At 42.6% G+C, this 22,227-nt stretch overlaps 1 protein-coding gene across 1 annotated transcript in view; it reads right to left on the bottom strand.

Annotated features, from left to right (window-relative positions):
- Positions 1-22,227, bottom strand: part of MYH15 (myosin heavy chain 15) — a 48,902-nt gene that overhangs the window by 5,110 nt on the left and 21,565 nt on the right. The window contains exons 19-38 of the mRNA XM_063349220.1: positions 20,441-20,508; positions 18,914-19,001; positions 18,565-18,682; positions 18,146-18,269; positions 17,324-17,460; positions 16,694-16,949; positions 16,021-16,263; positions 15,245-15,421; positions 14,588-14,733; positions 13,914-14,004; positions 12,583-12,972; positions 11,477-11,603; positions 10,281-10,399; positions 9,594-9,790; positions 8,225-8,574; positions 7,540-7,664; positions 5,116-5,231; positions 2,918-3,110; positions 1,997-2,200; positions 886-1,011 (exon numbers count right to left, since the gene is read on the bottom strand). Coding sequence (XP_063205290.1) covers positions 886-1,011; positions 1,997-2,200; positions 2,918-3,110; positions 5,116-5,231; positions 7,540-7,664; positions 8,225-8,574; positions 9,594-9,790; positions 10,281-10,399; positions 11,477-11,603; positions 12,583-12,972; positions 13,914-14,004; positions 14,588-14,733; positions 15,245-15,421; positions 16,021-16,263; positions 16,694-16,949; positions 17,324-17,460; positions 18,146-18,269; positions 18,565-18,682; positions 18,914-19,001; positions 20,441-20,508 — 3,395 coding nt within the window. The remainder of the gene's footprint in view (positions 1-885; positions 1,012-1,996; positions 2,201-2,917; positions 3,111-5,115; positions 5,232-7,539; positions 7,665-8,224; positions 8,575-9,593; positions 9,791-10,280; positions 10,400-11,476; positions 11,604-12,582; positions 12,973-13,913; positions 14,005-14,587; positions 14,734-15,244; positions 15,422-16,020; positions 16,264-16,693; positions 16,950-17,323; positions 17,461-18,145; positions 18,270-18,564; positions 18,683-18,913; positions 19,002-20,440; positions 20,509-22,227) is intronic.

The following is a 22,227-nucleotide window of genomic DNA, read 5'->3' as shown; positions in this document are numbered from 1 at the left end:
CCTGCCCGTTCTGTAAGACAGCTACTAACAAGGGTGCCAGTTAGCTCATTCCTGCTTCAGTGTTTTTCCCTGACACCAAGAGCCGTTTACAGATTTTGTACCCATCACTGAGCAGCCATGGGAAGACAGCAGTCATTGCAATCCAGGCTGGAGCTGAACCTAGGACACTCAGCATCTTCTCGGTGGCAGGCAGTAGTTGTGCTGTCAGCTGAGACACAGCAAAGACGTGGCACAGGAATAGCTTTGTCCAGGCACTCCAGACATGTGACTCACAGAAACCTACAGTTTTAGCTTTCATTTTATCTGTTGGTACGATGTGATACATCAGCTGAACTCTGAAGACATGAATTTCTCCAGGTCTGTGGGAAATGAAACTATATCTGCCCAAATTGTGTCTTCCCTAGGTGAAGAATGCACTCCATCTCTCCTCCTGGAATCTTGGGCCTCATGTTTTTCCAATAGACACCTAGTTTTAGAGTACCTCATTTGGGATTCAGTAGTTTTGTTTCTCACATCAGATTCTATGTACGTCAGGAGACCAGTTAGCGCTAGTTCAGTCTGAACTGGTTTAGCCTATGCAGATTTACCTGATTCAAAGATTACATGACCCGAGACTTTGAGGATCAGTGGCACTGTATTCCTGGGGGAAAACCAACCCAAACAAAACAACCAAACCCCAAACATCAGGAAGTAGTTCTTCCTTTCTTTTTACCTCTAGCCTGTTTTATTTTGTAGTTTCATCAGTTACCTTCAGATAACCGTGGAGTGCTTTGGATGTGTGATCTTTGTAACAAGCACAGAAATGGTGACCTGGGAATTAGTTACTCAGTTGTCCCGAGACCTTGCAGTACTGAAAAGAAGTGAGCAAGGAACCAGCCTACTTACGTCTGTGATTGCTTTCTTGGCTTTTTCCTCCGCGTTCCGGCACTCCTGGATCGATTCCTCCACTTCATTCTGCATCTGGGAAATGTCACCCTCCAACTTCTTCTTTTGATTGATCAGGCTTGTGTTCTTTTATTAAGTTTTCCCCAAAGGAACAGCGGAAAAGGAGGAAAAGTGATGATTAGAGACATAACTTCTGTAAATACCATAGCACACCAAGGCTTACTGATTTTTGCATCCTCTGGGTTGCAGCAGTATTTAGGAAGGGAGACTCAGGTATGTGGTAAGGGCTGGCCTTTACTCTGTAGCTTAGCTTCAGACTGAGGAAATATTGAAAATACTCTCAAAGCTGTAAATATTCAGCTTTTGATTCAGATAAAATAATAAGCCAGAGGCTGAAATAGAAGAATGAGTAAGGCAGTTCATCTCAGAAAATTAACAGTCCACAATAGGTTAGTCAGAGGTGATTAAAACAGAAGACCCATGTCATCAATGGGCTGGAGGAAACATTGCAAAACATTGCCAGACTGTAGCACATTTTGATTTCCTTCTGACCATTATTTGTTGAAGAGAAGCTTTGGTTTTGCAGCAAAAATGCTGATGCGTCAGGATATGCCCCTCCATGACCCTGCAAAAACTGCAGTGTCCGTTGTGACAAAGTCCAAAGGCCTATCTTAATGAAGACCTGTGACATGGTAGAGAGCACTTTGCTGTGGGGCCGTTTCCTGCCCTGCACAATACACCTATTGTTAGAACCCAGCCTCTGCAGTTTTTATTGCTGAGTAACATCAGCGCCCTGCACAAAAACATGACCTGCGTCACTTATCCAAAGAAATGCCTCACCGTCCCAGCCATGGCTTAACTGAAGCAGGAAACTGATTTTACAGCTCTTTCTGGGAACTGTTCAAAGCAATTGGCTGAATCATCAATTCCAGCTAACTTAAGGGAGTGAAGTGGCATATCTACGGAGTGACTTACTTCCTGTCCCTCATTTTCTCCCTTGAAGGAGGGCAAGGTGTATCTGCCTTATGATGGCCATGCAGAAACAGTGTCACTGCTTAATAGGCAGGGCTCAGTTTAACCCAGTGAGGGAGAGAGCACCAAAAAAGCCAACCTGAGTGTGGAGCAGGTTCACACGTTCGGTGGCTTCCAGCAGTTCATGCTCTGCCAGCTTCCTCGCCCGTTCAGTCTGGTCCAGTAAAGCCCTCAGCTCATCCAGCTCCGACTGGAGAAGGTTGTTCCTCCTGTCAGAGACTGCCAGCTGCTCCTTCAGATCTTCATTCACGTGTCCCGAGTCATCCAGCTGCACCTGTAGCTCCTGTAACACAACAGATGTTTGCATTTTTTACCAGCGCAACTCCATTTCAAGCCACTGTGCTTACATAAGAGGACCCCAGATTGCAGAGGCTGCATGGGGGCACACCTCAAGAATTCCATTGCTTCTTTATTGGAGAAAGGCTTCCTCCACACTGTAAGCTGAACAGCTTTGTGGCGTGTGGCGACACAGGGGAAAACCTGTGTGTTCAGATCTGTCAGAGCTCATGGTTTTGCCCAAGGCAGAACTAGCTGCTTAGACATGGGAGAGATGATGACTTAAGAGGTGTCTTAGCAAAGCACTTTTTTTTTTTTTTTAAAGCTATTACAACTGTTGAAGCAAACAACAAAGCTGTATATATGCACACTCTGTACCCTGTGCTCCAGCTAACTGACTTGCCCTCCACTTTTAAAGGACTTGTAAGCTCGCAAGAAAATCCCAGATTTTCAGTTCCTCATGCTGTAGCTTTCTGCCCCTTCCGGAGGCTGTAGCCAGCAAGGGGTTTATGACTGGATCTCATCCAGCTTGTGTGCAAGTCTTGGAAGAAATCCATATTTCAGTATTCTCTTATGCCAGACGTGATCACTAAGGGATTTCCCTGCTCATCCTTGAGAGTAGCTTCTCTCTTAATTACCATCAACGTTGCTGTTTTGCTCTGTGCTAATGAAATCCAGCCCACACCTGCCCCCGGGTGCTTGTTACTGGCAGCTCTCAGAGTACCTTTATTTGTGTCTGCATAGCACGCGTTGACTTTGTTGCTTCTGCAGCGTGCCTGTTAGCATGGCTGAGCTGGATTTCCATCTCATTGAGGTCCCCTTCCATCTTCTTCTTCAGCCGAATGGCCTCGTTTCTGCTCCGTGCTTCAGAATCAAGGGTGGACTGCAGTGAATCTATAGCGCGTTGCTGATTTCTCCTGAAAAGGACATGAAGGGTCAATGGAGTCATTTTCCTTTCTGCACAGGAACATAGATGTACGTGCAACAGCACTTAATGTTCTGAAAGTGTCTCATTTCCACAAATAGTATATTTCTGAATGACACACATAGCACAGGTTTCTAGTGCCTCACTGCCATCCAACTGGCTGGTGTGCGTCACACCCTCAGCTGACTCCTGATCTGTAAGTACCTATAGCATCCTTCTCCTGCATTTCCTGTGGCAATATTGGAGCGAGGAGTTCTCTCGGATCTCTTGCAAACTCAAGCAAGTACAGGTTGGAACCTAACAAGAAGCACTTCAAGCTTAGCGGTCACTCACCAAGATATTTACTGGATCATTTACTGGGGTGTTTTACATCTCAGCCTTTTTATGAAGGCATGAGTGGAGGGGATTAATCAAACTGAAGGTAGGCAGCTGCATTCTAAGCGAATTACTCCAGGTGCTCTTTATAGTAAATGGCATGTGTAAGCTACAATTTATTGTGTCTTAAAGTAGAGGTTGAAAAACATTTCTTATGCTAATTATAAGGGGAATAATTCAGGTATGGAAATCTGCGTTATGGACATCTAAAGTTAGAAGAGATTAAGTCCGCCCAATTTACAGCATGGTCCCCCCCGTGAAAGGCATCTTTAGTGTCAATTTAAAGATGGCAAAACAGATACAGACAGGTGCTTAATTTTCTTGACTATAACAGTCAAGTCCTACAGTGAAAGATTTGCTCTCTTTCAAGCAGAAGGTAACTCAAAGCAAAGAATATGACTCACACAAGGAAACATTTATCTCGCTGCTGGCCAAGTTTTGCTGAAAGCGTAGGAGTTCTGGGAAATCACTGAGTCAACAGGGAAAACCTTGAGGGCCTTACTGCTTCAGCAAGATACTGAACTGTGCCCTAGACGCCCAGGAAACCACACAGCACGTCTGCTGAACAACTTAGCAGCAAAACACTCATAACAAAGCTGAGTCAGAAGGCCTTGATTAGGATAGCTTGTCCTGAGATCTCTGTAATACAGACATCTGCAGGGCATCAGAAGACAGTATCTGAAAGGGATGAAACATTATTTGTTTGTGAAACAATTAACATATCAATCCTTGTATCTACACTGGCCAAGGTAAGCCTTGGACTTCGCCTTCCTTACGCTTTATCCTACCAATAAACAATGACACAGGTCTTGGATTAATAGCGCTGCAACACTGACTAATTCAAGACCAGAGTTTTCTGAGGAACTGCATACACGCAATGCTACACATGCCAAGAACCAGTGTAGCATCATTTTAAGAGTGTAATTCTTCAGACTAGAGTTTGTGCTGGGTGGGAGGGGAGAGACAAAAGACATCATCCTCCTGTCATCTAATTGCTTTCCATTTTTCCTGTTTATCCCTTTCTCCTGCAAGCTCCTCTCCTTTTATAGTCGTACTTCCTGTACCTCTGCAATTCTCACTGCTTATTCCAATGGTGTACACAAAATGGCAAGCTCCTCACACCCTCCCACAATCAGTGTAGCTATAGCTGCATAAATTAAGTAAATGCAGAGGTAAAGACCGTCTGCAGATGGCACCGGTTTGAGCACCACTGAGGTAGTGCTGCTGATTTTGCCCGTGGTTCCCCTCGGGAGGCAGCCATCCTAGAGGATTAGGAGAAGGCAGCTCACTAGATACTGTCAACATACAGACAGTGCTCCTTGGTCTGCTGTGACTTTGGTTTTGCCAGTCAGTTCTGTTACGGCTGCTATGTGAGATATATGATGGGCTTACGCATACGCTGGCAGAGGCCGAACTGACAGGACTATCTGAACGAAGAAACGGTAAGGTGGTAGGAGTACCCTTTGGCAAATAATCAGAGCTGTCTTGGTTTCTAGTACATACAGTATCTGCTTGTGCTGGCATAACTACCCATGGTGTATTTGACTGGCTTGGGTCTTGAGAATATTTCTGGTCTTTTGAGATTTTCCCCTTAAAAAAACATGCTGCTTCCTGCACAGTACCTTATATTCTCCATTTCTTCGTCCTTTTCTGTCAGTTTCCTTTCAAACTCTGCCTTAAGCTGAGAAAGTTCAAGCTGAAAACGAAGGGTCTTACTTTCTTCATGCTCCAAAGCTCCCTGAAATAGAAAGCACCAAGAGCTTGTAGTCCAGCAGTCCCTATTTTTTTTTTTTTTTTTCAAACCACAAACTGCTGCACAAGGATGATCCCTTCACACTTCTCTTCCCATTCCAAATAGCACTGTTTCCTCTCTGCCTCTCCCTCTAGTCAAGGACAGGAGCAGCTTACGTAGCAAAACAATGCATCTATTTGCCTTCAAATGCAACTTGGCAGCTGGAAAACTGAGCAGCAAGCTCCTCAGAGGACAAATTGTCAAACAGGCCATGGCTTACAAAAAAATTACCTTAGGCCCTGCCTGTGTGGTTTTGATATCAACAGATGTTCCTCGCCCCGTGCCCCTGGAAATTCACCCATTTCCAGACACCCTCTGGAAATTCACAGGCTTGTAAGGGATAGGCAAAAGCTAAAGCAAGATTGTTGTTGGGAAGGTGAAGGTGTCCACACCTTCCCCAGCTCACAAAGATCTCTCCAAACCGTGAAGTGTTGAAAGCCTCACAATTACTAGGCAAAATGACTTCCAGGAAAGAAATAACAGACACCAGGTCTATATGACAAAATGCAAAAATACTCTGTCTGCTCTTTCCAATTAACATGAAGACAAGTCTATGAAATAGAAGAGATTTGTTCCTATGTCTTTCTTCTTACATTTCTCTTATATATGGAAGTCAAGAACTAAGCTGACAACAGCCCGTAGTGAAATAACAGGGCCTCTGACTTCCAGGTCTTGCATAAACCAGGCTCAGTGGCGTTCTGTCTCCTTGCTGCTCACATCGAACAGGGAAGGAAAAAACAGAATTGAACACCATATATTTTGGAAGTGCTCTCTAAAGGGTAGAATTGCACAGGCTTAGCTGTGCTTCCCATGGGAGATGATGGAAACGGAATGGAGGTTCTGAAGACAAAGCTGTACAAAATCCTTGCTAATCTCTGGCCATCATGCAGCAGCTACGGGTCAGTCGAACACACACTTCATGCCAAGAATCACAATGTATAAATGGGCACAGCACACAAAAGTAGCGTGTCACCAGTCGAGGCTGCTGGAGACCCAAATTCACAAGGAAGGGAGAAAATCTGCATTAAACCATTTCTTTCACAATTCAAATAAGATACATCACTTTACTTTCGTTAGTCCCTAATATCACTGAGCTTTAGGAAGCCGTTCCACACAGTCCAGGAAAGTAAAGTGTGCCCCTTAGATGCCTCAAGAACCGATGTATTCTTTCTAGCAAGAGAAGTTTACTGACAGACCATACAATCACTCCTCACGTCTCAGAGCTGTGGAAGAAAGGCATGCTCTTTCCTCTGCTCTGATCATGACACCTGTTTGTTCGGCTGTGAAATCCCTGCAAAGTATAAAGCATCCTGTAACACACAAAAGAAGTTGCACAGCATTTAAGGTATTAACGGATCCCTGTCACTGGGTGATGTTCGTTTTAGCAGATACTATTTGGAGTACAATTCAAAAGAAATGCAGCCTTCACTAAAAATCCCTTTCTATGTGCTGCGTTGCTTCTAGCCAGCAATGCCTACACCCCTTCTCAGCTCTGCGATGCACCAAACTTTCAAAAAAACTGACAACCAAGCCCTTTAAGTGAATAACCAGGATTTCCAGTTGGCTTGTTCCATATTGTTGATTTGTTTCTGGAAGCTGGGATGAGGCATCCGTCTTGGGTACATGCATACTTGTCACTGTAGAAATTAATGCAGTGATGCTAAACGTCTTAACCAAACTCCTATAGGCAGTCAAAGGTTTTCTAAATGGCCTGTTTTCATTTGGTTTCTGAGACTGTTACCATGTTTTTTTCAAGCAGGTTGCAGTATCCAACACAATATCTGAGACCTTATCAAATTTAAAGTCATCGGGAGGTTTGTTTTCTCTTATTCTCAAAAAGAGGAAATGGTGAATTTGCTGTTGGAAACTAGACACTAGAAATACCTGATAATGCTCAGCATAATGCTCAGCACTTCCTGTTTCCTGAAAGACTGAAATATTCTATGATGAAGTGAGCGAGGTCTGGATTTTCAGGAGGTGGGCAGAGATTTCTGAGCTTCCTGAAAGGTAAAAAACCAAACCCAACAATAAAAACCCCAAACCACAAAGCACCTCCTTTGAAAGGGCCTCCACCGAGACCTCACATCTCCAAAATTCCCCAGTCACTCTTGAAAAGACTGGTTAGCAAGGCTGGGGGAGCTGGGTGCAGAGAGCTGACAACTGACACGCTGGCTGTGTTGCCGAGAGTGTGAAAAAGGAAGGAGGATCATGATAAAGACACCCTTTCCTCTGCCCTTGAGCTTTGTTTCCTTACCTCTGCTTCTTCTAGAGCCAGCTGAACTTCTGACTTCTCTTGTTCAACCTGTTTCTTGATTTTTTCTATTTCATGGAGGCTCTTGTTTCCTTCACTAATCTGATTGGTCAGATCAGAAATCTCCTCTGAAATAAAAAGGATGGGTGGATTTAGCAATCAGAGCATCCCAAATATACTGCAATTCACAGACCGTGAATACAGGACCCATGCCTCAAACTGCTACCTCAGGGGCTCGTCTGCACACAAGCGCTGCCTTACTTTCAATTACAGCAACTTTTTGTACCTGACACACTTTCTTGTAAATGCTTTTTGAAGTGGTCACAGCGGTTTAGTTTTTATCTGTGATCTGCAGGGTAGCAACACTGTGCTCTGCTTTGGGAGCTCTCTTGGCTTCATCCGCTGCACCTTTGTCATCTTCCTTGTTCGTCTCCTGAGACTGGCACCCCTGCCGGTGAGCTTCATTGACAGGTGCGCAAAGGGAAGCCTGCTCTCCTCTGGCCATACCAATTTTTTATGTTTAAAAATTTCATTGCCAGCATCTGTCAGTGTCTCCAAAGACATCAGAAAGCTAGTCTCAAGGATGAGATAAACGCCTTTCCCCACAGCCATTACAGGGCACCCGCATCCCTCCAGCTGTCCACTGTTGCTGCTTTTGCACTGGACATGGGCCCTGAATGAAGCCTACCTTGGAGGTTCTTGTTTTCCCGTTTCAGTGTCTCCAGATGGTCCAGTGTCTCCTCATAGGCATTCTTCAGCTTGAAGAGCTCAGTGCTGAGGCCACGGGCCTCCTTCTGAGAAGCCTCCAGCTCAGCCTGGGACTCTTCGTACTTCTGCTTCCAGTCATTGATGATCTTGTCAAACCCACGCTGCTTCTTGTCCAGGGAGGCAGCTGCTGAGTTAGCCTTCTCCAGGTCAATCATCATGTCTTCCAGCTCGTTCTGCAGCCTGTGCTTTGTCTTTTCCAGAGAAGAGCACTTGGCATTGGCCGCCTCAATTGCTTCCTCAGCTTCTTGCAGGCGAGCGGCAAGCTTCTTCCTACCAGGTGGGAAGAGACAGTGAAATGACCGAGTGCCACCACTGCTGTGTTACCCAGAAAAACTGACACTAAAGCAGTACCCTCAATAAATCAGTTTTGAAAGGGAAAATTGGGGGTGGGGGCCCAAGGGGAAGGGAGGGGGAAATCAAGCCTCTAGAGAGAAGGGGCTATGATAAAGAAAAAAACAGCTTAAATTATGAATGCTGACATGTGACAGATAATTTTGTGCATGTGTGTGTGTATGTGAATATTTGAAATTGAACTTTGGAACTCTCAAGAAGCAGCTTGCTACTTGCTAGCTGTAACCACTATGGGCTGGTTGTGAACTTTGATAAGACCTGGTCAAAATGAAACTGTTGTGTTCTTCCAATTAAGAGACACGAGGCAGAATCACCAATTAGGAGGCTGGTCATGCCTTGGGCTTTTGTTCATAGACTATTTAGATTGGGAAAACAAGGGTCTGGGAGTCCCAGCAAGAAGAGGTCCTGGAAATAAAGGAGGGCTCAGAAAGAAGAAGGTGAAGATGCTAGACAGAGAAAATATACTGGAAGTGAGGGAAGATCCTGCAGATCAGAGATGCACAAAGGCAGATGCTGGAGATGCTCAGAGACCTTGCTCAATAACACCTGAGAGTGGTACATGGGAGCAGCTGCACAGCACGAGCCAACATGACTTTCTGCCTTACCTTCCCAGGGCAGCCATCATCTCCCTGCTGGGAAAGGAAGTCAAGACCTAGGCAATGAAGCACTGTGCCAGGGCAAAACAACGTGTGAGATAACCAAGGAGGGTAATCCAATCTTGTTAGTTCTTAAACCCTGGTATCCACATCCACTGCCCCATGGACAAGGACTCAACCGAAACATTGACCTGCTCAAGCAATGAAAGGACACCCACAAATGACAGCAATGAGCCAGAGGGATTTTTTCCAACCAGATTGCCCCATTTCCTCAGCGCTATAACAAGTCACAGGAGCACAGTCCTGCCGGCTGAGGGCATGAAGCCCACGTAACCCACTTACTTGGCATCTTCCAGCTCCTCGGTTCTTTGAATGGCATCAGTCTCATACTTTGTCCTCCACTGTGCCACTTCTGCATTTCCCTTGGAGAGAGCCCGCTGCAGCTCTGCCTTGGCTTCTTGCTCCTCCTCATACTGCTCCCGCAAGAGATCACAGTCATGCCTGGCCGCTTGTAGGGCGTGAGCCAGGGCATTTTTGGACTGCAGGGATAGAAAGGCCACAGCATTGTAGGGTTACTTACAGTAAAAACCAAACAAACAGCTCCTAAAAATTCAAATAGAGGCTTAAGCCTTTTTCCTTACTGCCTCTGGCCTTGACAATCCAGGTGAAATGAGGTAAGAAGTGTTTGAAGTCATCCCTAACTGGTGACATGCTGAGGAAGCTATCAAGATTGAAGATAATCTAACACCTTTGGAGAAGCATCAAAGCTTTTAAGATGCAAGATCTGAGATTTGGGCCATCCTACTGGGTAAGTTTTATTTAATAATTATGGATGCTGATTATTTTCCCAAACTCTTTTCCTGTGACTTGTCTCAGTCAGGGGCAGGAACTTAAACAGGAAAAACTGTTCAATTACCAGGAAGCATTCTCACTCCTATGTCTCATTTCTTTTATCCAGCCTTTTATCCAGGCTACAAGTGAACACGAACGGTTTTCCCCATTCCATCTGGGACACAGTCAAAACATTACCTTGGTTTCCTCTTCTAGCTGTCTCCTAAGTTCTTCAATCTGTTGTGTAAATGAAGTTTTTCCCCGGGACAGCTGACTTATCAGTGACTCCTTCTCTTCAAGTTGTCTTACAAATTCACCTGTCACAGGATTTAACCAAAAAAAAAGTAAGATGATGAAATGACAAAGTCCTGGCCAAAATCGGTCTCACCTGTCCAATTCTGCTGAGGAAAAGGAATAACAGTGATTGCGGCTGACCTTTTGTGAAGCTTCTTCCAAAATTGTAACCATTAGACATTTCACTAGGGTAGTTTTTCTTAGGGTTTTGTCTGTTTGTTGGGGGGGGGGGGGATGTTTGTGGGTTTTGTTGTTTCATTGTTTTTTTGTTTTGGTGTTGTTGGTTTTGGTTTTTTTTACATTTTTTGTACTGCCGATACCTTGATTTGTTAATTTTAGTTCAGCTCATGGGTCAGACTAGGCTGATACTTAATTTCATGTGCAGTTGTAGCTGGTTTAGCTGGTTTTCTTTATACTTTTCTTCATTACTTTACAGTTTCAGAGGGCTGTGTACAGAACAGAGGGATACATAAGGAAAACTTCATTTATCACAAGAAGGGCGTCACTGCAGGTTGGAAACTGCAGCCTTATAGGAGTATGTAGAACTAACAAGAAAACACACGGGAAATGAAATGTATGCCTGTCTTTGAAAATACACAAAACAGTGGTATCTGATGAGGATGCAGACATTAAATAGTACTACTCTGGCTAAAAACGTAGCAAGCAGTTAGAGAATATGTGGCATTTTTGGTTGGATATGAGTTTCTTTTAGAGTGCAAGGCCCAAAGTCACACTGAGGAAGATGATATCCACACAGACAGCAGCAGTATGCCAACTCCTTCCTTCCCTCTGGCATTGCAAGATAGATGTACATGTCCTTGTTCCTGAAGCTGGGTACCCAGCCGGCACATCCATTTCAGCTCACGAGATGGTGTAAATATGGTTATGGGGTTTGTTTTAAAAGCCAGTCGAAGGCAAGGTTGCACAAATATTGAAGACAGAAAAGTCAAAAGACCCAAAGCCACTGCTTCCTTGAGCAATCCTAAGCCAGACATGTTCAAGCAGATGCCATTGCACAGTACATCTCACTGACATAATGCAGAGACACACTTGACAGACTTATTTCCCAGTAACTTATTTTAGGCTGAACACGCACGTACCATTCTCGCTCTGGAGTTTTGTCTTCTGAGTAGTGAGGTCATTCATGAGGCGAGTCATTTCCTCCAGTTTAGTTTTTGTCTCGTTCAGATGGTCTTCATAAGTGCGACAAAGTTTCTCTGCATTTGCCTAACAGGAAATCAGGAGACAAGACACACAAAGCTATAGCCCCCAGACAGCCATTTGGAAGCAGTAGCCTTCAAAATGTGTCCTTTTTTTGTTTGGCTTTCAGAGAAATGGCAGGTAGCAAAGACACAAATACCCGAGCAGTAGAACAGGGAATAGGAGCCCTGTGTTTACAGTCCCAGGCCTGGGGTCTTCCCATCAGACCACCTTCCCTATTTGTTTTCCATGAACTGTGTTGAGAACTGAAGCACCAGCATAAAAAGACTCTGTTAGAACTTCAAAGGCAATCACATGCCTATGAAGTTCAGGCATAAGCCTCCTCATAATTGCTAGATGGGAAAATCACCTCCAATGAAAATTGCTTTACTGATTCTGCTTTAATTGCCGTTTATCATAAGCTGAGTTTGATGACAGCTTTCTAACTTTCAGAATACTGACATTTATTTTCTTCACTTGCACTGAAAGAACTCTTTAGAGTGGTCTGAAAGCTACCAAGATTATCTACTCAAGAACAAAAGCTACAATTCAGCCATAGGAAGTAAAAACACACATGATGGTCATGCAAGCCTTTGCTTTGTACTCCTTGCTAACATGGGTGAAAACTGAACCAAGGGCAGGATCTGAGAGGACTCTGCTTAGGATAGGAGATATCCAGCCTTGGATGCCATCACCCCAGTCATCACCAGCCTGGGGGAGCATATTTTAAGTGACACAGTTTTATGCTCTGAGATGTACGGATAAACAATACGCCTGCGACTGGGGATGCACTATGTGTTTTAGATAGGCCATCTTAATTGCTCCAGGTAAGAAGTGTTATACCACCAGCTGGGGAATGGGGGACACCGTGCGTATTAAGCACCCTCAGATTGCAAGACACCACCTTCTAAAACATTTCAGCCCTACCAGGTGTCCTGGAAAACCATCAGACCGGCCTTAGCTACACGTGACTTTTGGGGGTTTAGGAAGCCTCCAGGACCCTTACTTTTCCCTTGACCATCTGCTCCATGTTGGATGACAGATCATCCACTTCCATCTTCAGCTCGCTTTTCTCCTTTTCGAGTTTCTGCTTGACCCGCTGCAGGTTGTCCAGTTGCTCCCCCATCTCAGCCACACTGTCTGCATGCTTCTTCCTCAGGGTGGCAGCTGTGGCTTCGTAGTGCAGTGTGGCCTCCTCAAGGTCCCGCCGCAGCTTCAGGAACTCTGCCTCACGTTTCTTGTTCATCTCCAGCTGGGCAGCTGTGGCTCCCCCAGCCTCCTCAAGTCGCTCACTTAATTCCTCCAGCTCTCGGGACAAATCTGATCTCTGCTTTTCCACCTTGGCTCGAGCAGCTCTTTCTGCTTCCAACTCCTCTTCCAGTTCTTCTATACGAGCCTGCCGAAGAGACACGAGTACCTTTGGGTCAACTTCATTATGATTCCCATTGGAATACCTTGAAGCACCTTACAAATTGCTAAATCCTCTGCCAGCCCACACTTTCCAACACAGGTGAAAGGACAGAAACTTGGCCATTTGTGCCAATAAATCAGATCTTGAGCTAGAGTAAGAATGATGAGTCACATCTTTCTCACAGTAGATTGCTCTCCAAGTTTGAGTTTGAGACATTTAGGGGAGTGCATTGACCTTATACTCAAGTACTTGACATTCAGTTGAAGTACATGAGAGAAGTTATTTGATAGTAGGAGTTGCAGCAACAAATTGTCATTGAAGGGGATGGACTCTTTGTTCCCAATTTAAGAGCTCTGTGACTGAAGCAACCTCTCCCTAGGAGCGTTAAGACAGGATTTTCAAATACACAAAAATGTGTAGAATTGAATGAATAATGAATATTTATTGGGAGCAGTCTTTTTTTATGAAACAGTTATTTTGACCAATCTACACTTCACATCCAAGTTATGCAGATGTTCTTTATTGACAAAAAAGCAGAGCTGATATTTTGGGTTAAGACATTTTTGTTTTGACTATGCTGACTTTCTTTGGCCTTTTCATTTCTGTTGAAAATTTCCTGTGCATTTGAGCCCTTCCCCTAAATTGCAAATGCATGCTTATCACTGCTGAACTGCTCCCCAGCAACTGCCCTCAGCTCCACGGTTAGGAACAATATTATTTGCTTAGAACAAAACACCAAAGCCTTTCTGCCTTGCCTCAAGCCGATAGCATTCTGTGGTCATGTGTCCTGATACTGGGAAGGAACCAATATAGAACAAGCATCCTGAGGGGAAAAGGGATCAGTCTGGGAAGCTATAGGGTTGCACACTTTGGGTCTCAAATCTGAGCTACTCATCCTAAGATACATGAGAAAGAAGCAAGCTGACCTGAAGCTCCTTGATCTTCTTCTGCAGCTGCATCACTATAGCTTGTTCATCTTCTATCTTGGAATTCAGCTGGCTCATTTCAAATTCTTTCCTGCCACAGAAAAAAAAGAGTCACAATTTTGCCTGTAGCTTCAAGTTAGGCTTTTGCAAAATGTAAAGAGTTGTTCAATAAAACATCTAACATATCTAAAAATGAAAGCATTCCTCATGTACTGCTATTTGCATGAAAACACATCTTCCTCTGAGCAGTGGTTTCCAAGTCAAGACTCTGCATGCATTTGTGCAACTATATTTTTGGTTCTTTGTGTCATACAAAAGTAACATTATTTTCAGACTCAATGGAAAAATATATTTAACAGAGTAAGATCTTTCAATAATACTGACATAGCTAGTTAGGATGAATAACTTTTTAGAGACATCCTTCAGCTTTCTCCTCTAAATAATGAAAAAAATAAATAACTTTTTTTTTTTTAATGCTGGAAAGTGTAATGAATTCTAATGTTTCAGGTATACTATGCACAAGTAAGACTGATTTTCCCTCCGTCCTTGGCTACACACTCTCCTCATGGAATTTCCTTTTAGCCACCATCAGAGCAGGATAACACACCTGAAGGCTCTGAAATGACAGTGGTAACCCTGCTGCTTTATTTTGGACAACAGAATCAGCCTCTTACTTTTTAAGCTTTTCTTCCATCTGCAGCTTATCATTCTCTAAGTCCATGACACTCTCTTGGGTCAGCTTCAAATCTCCTTCCAGTTTGCGTTTTGCCCTTTCCAGATCCATCCTCACTTTCTTCTCTTGTTCAAGTGAACCCTCAAGCTTTAGGAACAACGTCACTTATTAAATATACTGAACACAGATGGTTTACAACAGTCAGATGTATGCTGAGCCCAGTTTTGTTCTGAGCTCTATCAAGTTGCGAAGCAGAAGTACTTAAGTACAAGCATCCTATTTTACATTTTTTGTTTTCTAGCAGCTAGTGGGCATATGGGCTAAAGAAATGAAACATAAGGGTTAGTCCATGCTTTACATTTGTGCAATCGTTACAGTTCTCCTAATGGCAGAGTTCTTTTTGACTTCATGCCAGTTACCCTGCAAATGCAAACAGAATGGATTTTCCCTTGTTAGTGCAATCCTTTCAAAGATAAGTTTTTACAGCGTTCTTGTAATTATACCTTTTACAGACAGTAGAAGGACTGTATTTCTAAATCCGTGATCATTTCTAAAAGGACAGGAATACATTTCAAAGCTTTGCAACATTTCAGACTCATGAAAACTGTAAGTGGTGGACAAATAACCCTGGGGAAACACGAAGGCAGAGCTGGCTTACATCGTCCACTTGCTGTTCCAGTTTCACTTTAGCTTTGCTCAGTGTGTTGACCTTGTCCTCCTCTGCTTGTAGGTCATCCAGAACTTGCTGATGAGCTTCCTGCAAGGACTTTTTCTCCTTAGTGAGTTTGCTGATATTCTCATCCAGAGTTGCCATTTCTTCTGTCAGATTTTTGACCTGTGTGAGAAAGGAAGAGGTATTTGTAAGACTTTGAAGCAAGGGTTTTTCATAACCTGTCTCAAATGACTATCTGTACTGAACTTGTATGCAGGAAGACAATGGAAAGAAAGGGATCTCTCTGCTCCCTCAGCCCCGTGAGGCTCTTGGAGTGAAATTGCCATCAAGGGAGCCAATAGGTGCCAGTTCTTGTTGTGGATTTAGTACATTCTTTCAAGTGTAGTAAATGCAAGTGTAACTCCCATTGTGGTGGACTCCAGCTTCTGCTTCTCTCTGGGAGAAGCTTTACATTTACAGGCTCTAAGAATAAGAGCTGAAAGAACGCATGGTTACAGCAGAAAATGGTTTATTTAAAAATGCCCAAACTAGACATAATTCTTTAGCTGAAGTGCAGCAAAACTCACTTCAGAAAAAGGGAAACTTAGGCTCAAAGTTAACACTTTTTCCCTCATAAGGTCAAATAACTCTGTACATACTGATCCTTCAGTGTGGCCTGTGTAACAGACAGCGTAAAAAACCATCAGAAGACCAGTGGGTCTTGTCATAAAGGTAATCCATGTTCAACCCTTTTTGAACACATGGTGAAGTTCTAAGGGTACCTTGTTTTCAGTAGCATGCTTCTCTTTCTCTACTTTTGCGAGTGTTATTTCAAGATCATCAATATCCTTCTTGAGCTCAGAGCACTCATCTTCCAATTTTCTTTTCTTAGAAGTCAGCTCAGAATTCATCTCTTCTTCATCCTCAACCCGCTCCGTCAGTTCTTTGACTTTGGCCTCCAGCTGAATCTTGGATTTAATCAACAAGTCGCACCGTTCCTCGGCATCTGCCAGAGTATCTTGCTCCTGTTGTGGCACAAGGAAGAGGACAACAATTACTGCCTGGCCTTTTTTCTTCCTCACTTGTCCCCTATCCTCTAATCCAACACTACAGAGCAGCATACGGAAATTTTCTTACCCCTGATTTCAGAAGACAAGACCGACAAGTCATTAACGGACCAGGATGAGACAGTGGTGAGCATGACTAGTCACATATAAGACTACTTCCATACCTAACTGTCACGGACATTGCCTTGGACAGAACCTGTTAAGATTTGCGTTGCTAGCCCATCTGGTTATATGCTAGAACATGAGAATTTCTATCCGCCCTAATTTTTTGCAAGACTCTGACAAGACCATCAGCTTATTTTAACTAAATTGCAGTAACACTTTGATCTGTAAGCCTTTGAGTTTCAAAGAAAATCTAATAAATATGTGAATATATGTGTCTACTCACAGCTTGGAGCTGGAGAAGCAAATCATTTTTTTCCTGAACTAGAGAGACTTGCTTTTCTTCAAGTTCCTTTCTCCTGGCTTCAGATTTTTCCAAGGCCTCCTTCAGTTTCAGGAACTCCTCTTTCATATTGGCCATCTCCTTTTCAGTTTCTGCAGACTTCAGAAGAGGTTTGATCTTAAAGAAAAGCTTCATCCAGGGCCAGTTCTTCACAGCCATAAAAGCACGGATGTTCCACTGAATTACAAGAAGGGCATCCCTAGTTTAAGGAGGAAACAAACAAAATTCTCTAAAGCTTAGCCTGATTTGAGAAAGTGAGAATTCTTTTCATTCTCAGTCAGTTTTATGGTTTTGTTCTCAGTAATATTAGGAACTTGTACTAGGTTCCAAGATATACAAGAAACTTCCTCCGTATCTCTTGATTTTCAAAGGCATGAAAAATTTCCAAATCTGATTTTTACCAGAGCTGCAGGCAACTAAGATACAGTTGCTATTACTTTTATCATACACCCACTTTAAACCTTTAATTTGGGGTTAGCTATAGCCTTAGGGAATGTAATAATGGCTCTATTCAACATATAATTAAATGGTAATGACTATTATGCACTAAAATTTAAGGGGATGCTTTCATACCTGCGCTCCACTATCTTCTGAAACTCAATCCGCATCAGTCTGCCACGTGCTCTTGCCTGGATCATTGTTAAGATTTTCGCAAGTCTCTCATCCCTCATTTCTTCTAGATGTCCCAAGAGACCAGCCTTGAAGAACACCTGGAACATGCACAGATGTCATTTCACTATAACGAATGATTTTATTCCAGAGTTACACAGACCTTATTGATATTGTTCAGAAGGATGGTATTTTGATTGACACATTATAAAGTAAAAATGTATAGAGGGACAAATACTACTTGCATCAGGGACTGCACTATACAGTTCCATCTTTTTAAAACTGTGTCTCATCTCCACAGTTTTGAATAGGCCAAACTATTTTATTGCCACAGTATTTTTCAACTGTGGCAGGGTTCAAACCAGGTTAGATGAACCACAACTCCCAACTCCCAGAGATCCCTGCTGATGGGATCATGTCATAATTGCACATGGCCTCATTTCAAAAGCTGCAGCTGATCTTGTGGTCCATACATGTTTGAGTGTACCTATATTATATTAAATAAGCTATTGCTTTATTGGGGGGCATAGAGCATCAGCTACTGGTGTGTCTGCTTGTAGTGTTGCTGTAATAAAAGCTTTGTGTGAGCTTGAGCCAGAGAAATTAAATTCCTCCAGCACAGCTTAAAAATTAATATCACTTTGCTGTTATATCATTGGTTCCTTGCATTAGTAACTCTTCACTAATTGCTACCACCAGAAATTGCATAGTGTCCTATTCTGAAAATTAGATATTAGATCCAACACTTTTCTCTTTACATAAGCAGTGATGGGCTTTTCTGGTTACCTTGGTGTGTCCAAAACGATATTGGTTATGGTCAACATCTAAAGATGCCAGCAGTTTTTCAGCAGCTTTTCTGCTATCCACAAATGTATCCTCTGGGATCGCGCCTGGATTCAGAATGCGGTACCTGTTAATAACAGATGAGCAATGAGTAAAATTGACCTAGATTCTGCTTTTTTTTTCCCCCCTCTTCCCCCCAAACTTAAAGAAACTAAAATAAAAAAATAAAAAAATCGTCTAGGGTAACTTCCTACTTTGCATCTACACAGACACAAAGAGCAGAATTCTGCCTTCCATGTTCAGGCAAACTGAACAGAAAATAAACTTGAATGGAATAAAATACCTCAAATTAAACTGAGAAGACATGCTTTGCTTATTTTGACTGATGGATTAGGACAGGAGACAACACAGCTCTGCATTACCTTTGTTTAAAGTCAGCATAAAGCACCCTGTTTGGGAAACCCTTACGGCAAATGCGGATGCCTTCCAGGACACCATTACAGCGGAGCTGATGCAAGACAAGGAAAGCATCCATTTCACCTACAGGCGAAAAACAAGGCTAAATTAAAAGAAGCTGCTCCATAGGGCTTAATCTTCATTTCACCAAGGGAATTGGAAAATGTGAGGCGTCATCTCCTGAAAGAGCCACACCATTGGATAAGGTGAACAACACAGATAGTATTTAAGTACAGTCTTGGTGACTTGGAAGTAAGTATTGGAATGACATAGTTCAAATATACTACAATTTTGAGACTGTTGTGTCTTCCATACCTGGAGTTTTTGATTCATTGGGGATAATGCATCGCACAAAATGAGGGGCTGTAGACCTTAGGTTAGTCATCAGCTTATTTAAATTTTCCTGGAACAGACATATTGAAAACACCATTAGCTTTAGCTGTTAAGTGGAATTCCCGTCACTTACTTCTTTGGTTTGGCGGTTGCTAAGTTTATTAAGGTCATCTCTCTAAATGGTCTCCAACAAAATTATAAGCTTACCAACATTATTACAGAGAAATGTGCTCAAATAAACCAAAGTACAAATAAACTTTATTATAGGAATCCACACCAGTTTTAGCAAAGTCTTAAGAAGGCACGTATTTTACTTACAACCCCAGAAATGTCAGAAACAAGATGAACAGCAAGCAAGGTGCAGTATCATCCTGTGGAGCATTTCTGTAAAGCCAACTGCGTTTTTGCTTAGTCACTTCCCCGCTCAGAGAGAATAGTTCACTTTTCCCATCTGTTCCTCATAAAAGCTAGGTTTTTGTCCTCCTGGCCAAACATTTTCCCTTTATTGATCTTAATCAGACATCTCCCAGGCAGGCTGCAAGCTAGCTCAGAAGAAGTCAACCATTCAGTGCCTACCAGTGATCACCAAGCTCTGCATAAATTGTTTTGTCTAGTAAGCAGAAAACGGAGACCGTTAGAGGTGGAATACAATGTCATCAGCACAACTGCTCAAACTGAAAATGTCTCATATGCCAGTCAGGATGATAAGTGAGACAACCCAAGCTAGGTACTTAATGACTCCTTGCGTGCTGGAAAGTGGGCTTCTATTTGTGCATTATTAAATTACTGTCTGAGCGATCCTTCAGCTATCTTTACACTTCTTCAGCTGGTAAGATACAGCTCTTGATTTCCCATGATTTCCTTTCATGAGGAGTACGTCCAAACAAGATAAAATTACATGACTCGTGGCAGATAACTACTTCCTGAGGTTTTACCTACATTACAGCTTCCTCAATGTTACCCAGAAGAAATCTTACTAATGGTAAATTACAGGTCCCATTTTTCCCCACGGATGATCCTAGTAACAGCTTCCACCAGGAGCACATGCCGGTCCCAGTAGAAAGGAATTACTTGGGAAAAAAGAGGCTTATATGACACTCCATTCGACAACTTTTGTTTTCCATGACTGCTCTAACCCTAGGATCCAACTACAAACAGTAATCAGATAGAGACTAGCAAATTACTTGTAATCAGTTCCTATTCCACAGACATGAATGAAGCACTAAGACACAAAATAAGCGATAAAGGTTGTTCACAAGATTTTGTGATACTTTCTGAAATAGAATAGAAAACATTTCATCTCCTGCATGTTCAAAGAAGATGAAACGGAGCAGCCCCTCACACATGTGGTTTTAATAACAATATATTCACTTAGCCAAGGGCAATAACCCAAGCCTAGAATCAAATTCTGATGCTGGATTTCAATTTTTTTTGTCCAATCAATCCTTAACATTCCTCTTCATTGTATTGTCTTAACTCAAACCATCAGGTGGGGAGAGATAAACAAACCTTGTGCAAAGAGGACACTGTTTGAAAAGAAGCACCTTTCTTGCGTTTCTTTTCTCCACCCTGGTCAGCTGAGAAAAAAAAATAAAAAAAAAAATCACAATCTGTAGCTCAGTGAGGGGTGCAGACAGTGCATGGGAGACAGACAAACCGTTTCAATAGTGCTGCTTCCTTTGAATGAAAGGCATAGCTCATGACTTGATGGCTCTGATTGCTCAAATCTTATACAAAACTTTCTGAACATCAAGTGTGATATATCACAAGTTTGCGGCTCTCTGTCCATACTTAGGATTTTTGTCAAAGACCACTGTAAGCTTTCTGGGTTGTGTTTGCATTTCAGGCCTACACAGTATCACTTGTTATGCAGAAAGTCCATAAATATGAATAAGGCAAAACTAACTTTTAACCAAATAGAGTCACTTGTAGTTCATTAAAAAGCCTATAGGGTGAGATGACGATGAAAAGTAATGCTTCAGGAAAATTTATACTTTACATTGATTCTTGTGTCTGCTATGCAGTCACTGAACTTGGTTGAGTAATATTTGTCCAGAACAGAGGGAAATGAATATTTATTTTGTAATTTTAGATATAGTGGCTTTGCATCCCCTGAATCTTGCTTAAAGCTTCAGAGTCAAAATCACTCAGATCCTCCAAAGGAATGCTAGTTTCTGACATGACCTTTATGAAGTTTCACAACAGCTAAACGTGACCTAAAAACGTACGACAATTGCTGCAGCTTTCTAAACACTGGGCCATTAGATCATTCCCAGGAGGTCTGGCATTCTGTCACCTGTCAACAAGAGTCAACATAAAAGGAGAAGTGAAGAGTGCGATGTGCTTGATGCAATTATCCACAGCCTTTCCCCCTTTTGAAAGGGACACTGCCGAGACAGGAAGAAGCTAATCCAGACAGGCTGTTCTTTTCTCCTGACGCTGAGGAAAAGCAAGGTAGGATTCTGACTGACAGGAGTATCCACGGGCAAATAGGCAGTTGGTAACTTGCAAGAATTTGCTAGTGGCAGGTTTTTTGTTATTTACATTCAGCTCCGTCTCTTATTCACATTATGAAGTCTGCAGCCTGCTTGCTTTATCAGAAAGTGTCTTATGATTCATGACAACCACGTCTATAGAAACAAGGTTACTAATAAATAGGCTGTAAGTGATTGCAACTTCAGGACATAAGAGCTACATCTCTGTAATGAATGCCAGTCTTATTTACTTAAGATCAATTTTCTGGATGCTTGCTAGTTGCCTTCTCACAAATAAGAGAGTTATGTGTAATGCATACAGCTTAAATGCATTCTCAGGCATACATTAGTCTTGTTAAACAAACAAACAAACAAAAAAAACAGAAGAAAAAAGGAAGATGTATTGGCAAAATCATTTACTTTGGCCAACGTGGAATGGTGTCCAGGTACCTTCAGTGTCTACTTGCCACCAATCCAACAAAATATTCCCAAACTCTCCTTTAAACTTCGTATTTCTTATTTAATTCAGGGTGGCTAGCAAGGAGAACTACAGTGTGGGAAACAAGAGCGGCTCCTGTTCATAGGTATTTATGTACAAAATTTTTTGTGCAACACTTGTCTGCATATCTGAACACTTGCATGCTCAACCTCCCACTGGAGTGTTCACAACGCACAGATTTCCTTGCCAAAATTGCTCAGAGGTATTACGCATTCAAACTAGCTGAGTTAATGGCCTCCTTGTATAATTGTCGAACTCCTACAGATGCTGTGCACATCCAGATAATTAGTCACTGCCTCATTTAGCATTGAGTCGATTGCAGT

Source organism: Chroicocephalus ridibundus, chromosome 1 (genome assembly GCF_963924245.1).
Source record: "Chroicocephalus ridibundus chromosome 1, bChrRid1.1, whole genome shotgun sequence".
Classification (NCBI taxonomy): Eukaryota; Metazoa; Chordata; class Aves; order Charadriiformes; family Laridae; genus Chroicocephalus; species Chroicocephalus ridibundus.
The sequence above is the reverse complement of the archived record's forward strand: the minus strand, read 5'-3'. Positions and strand labels throughout refer to the sequence as shown.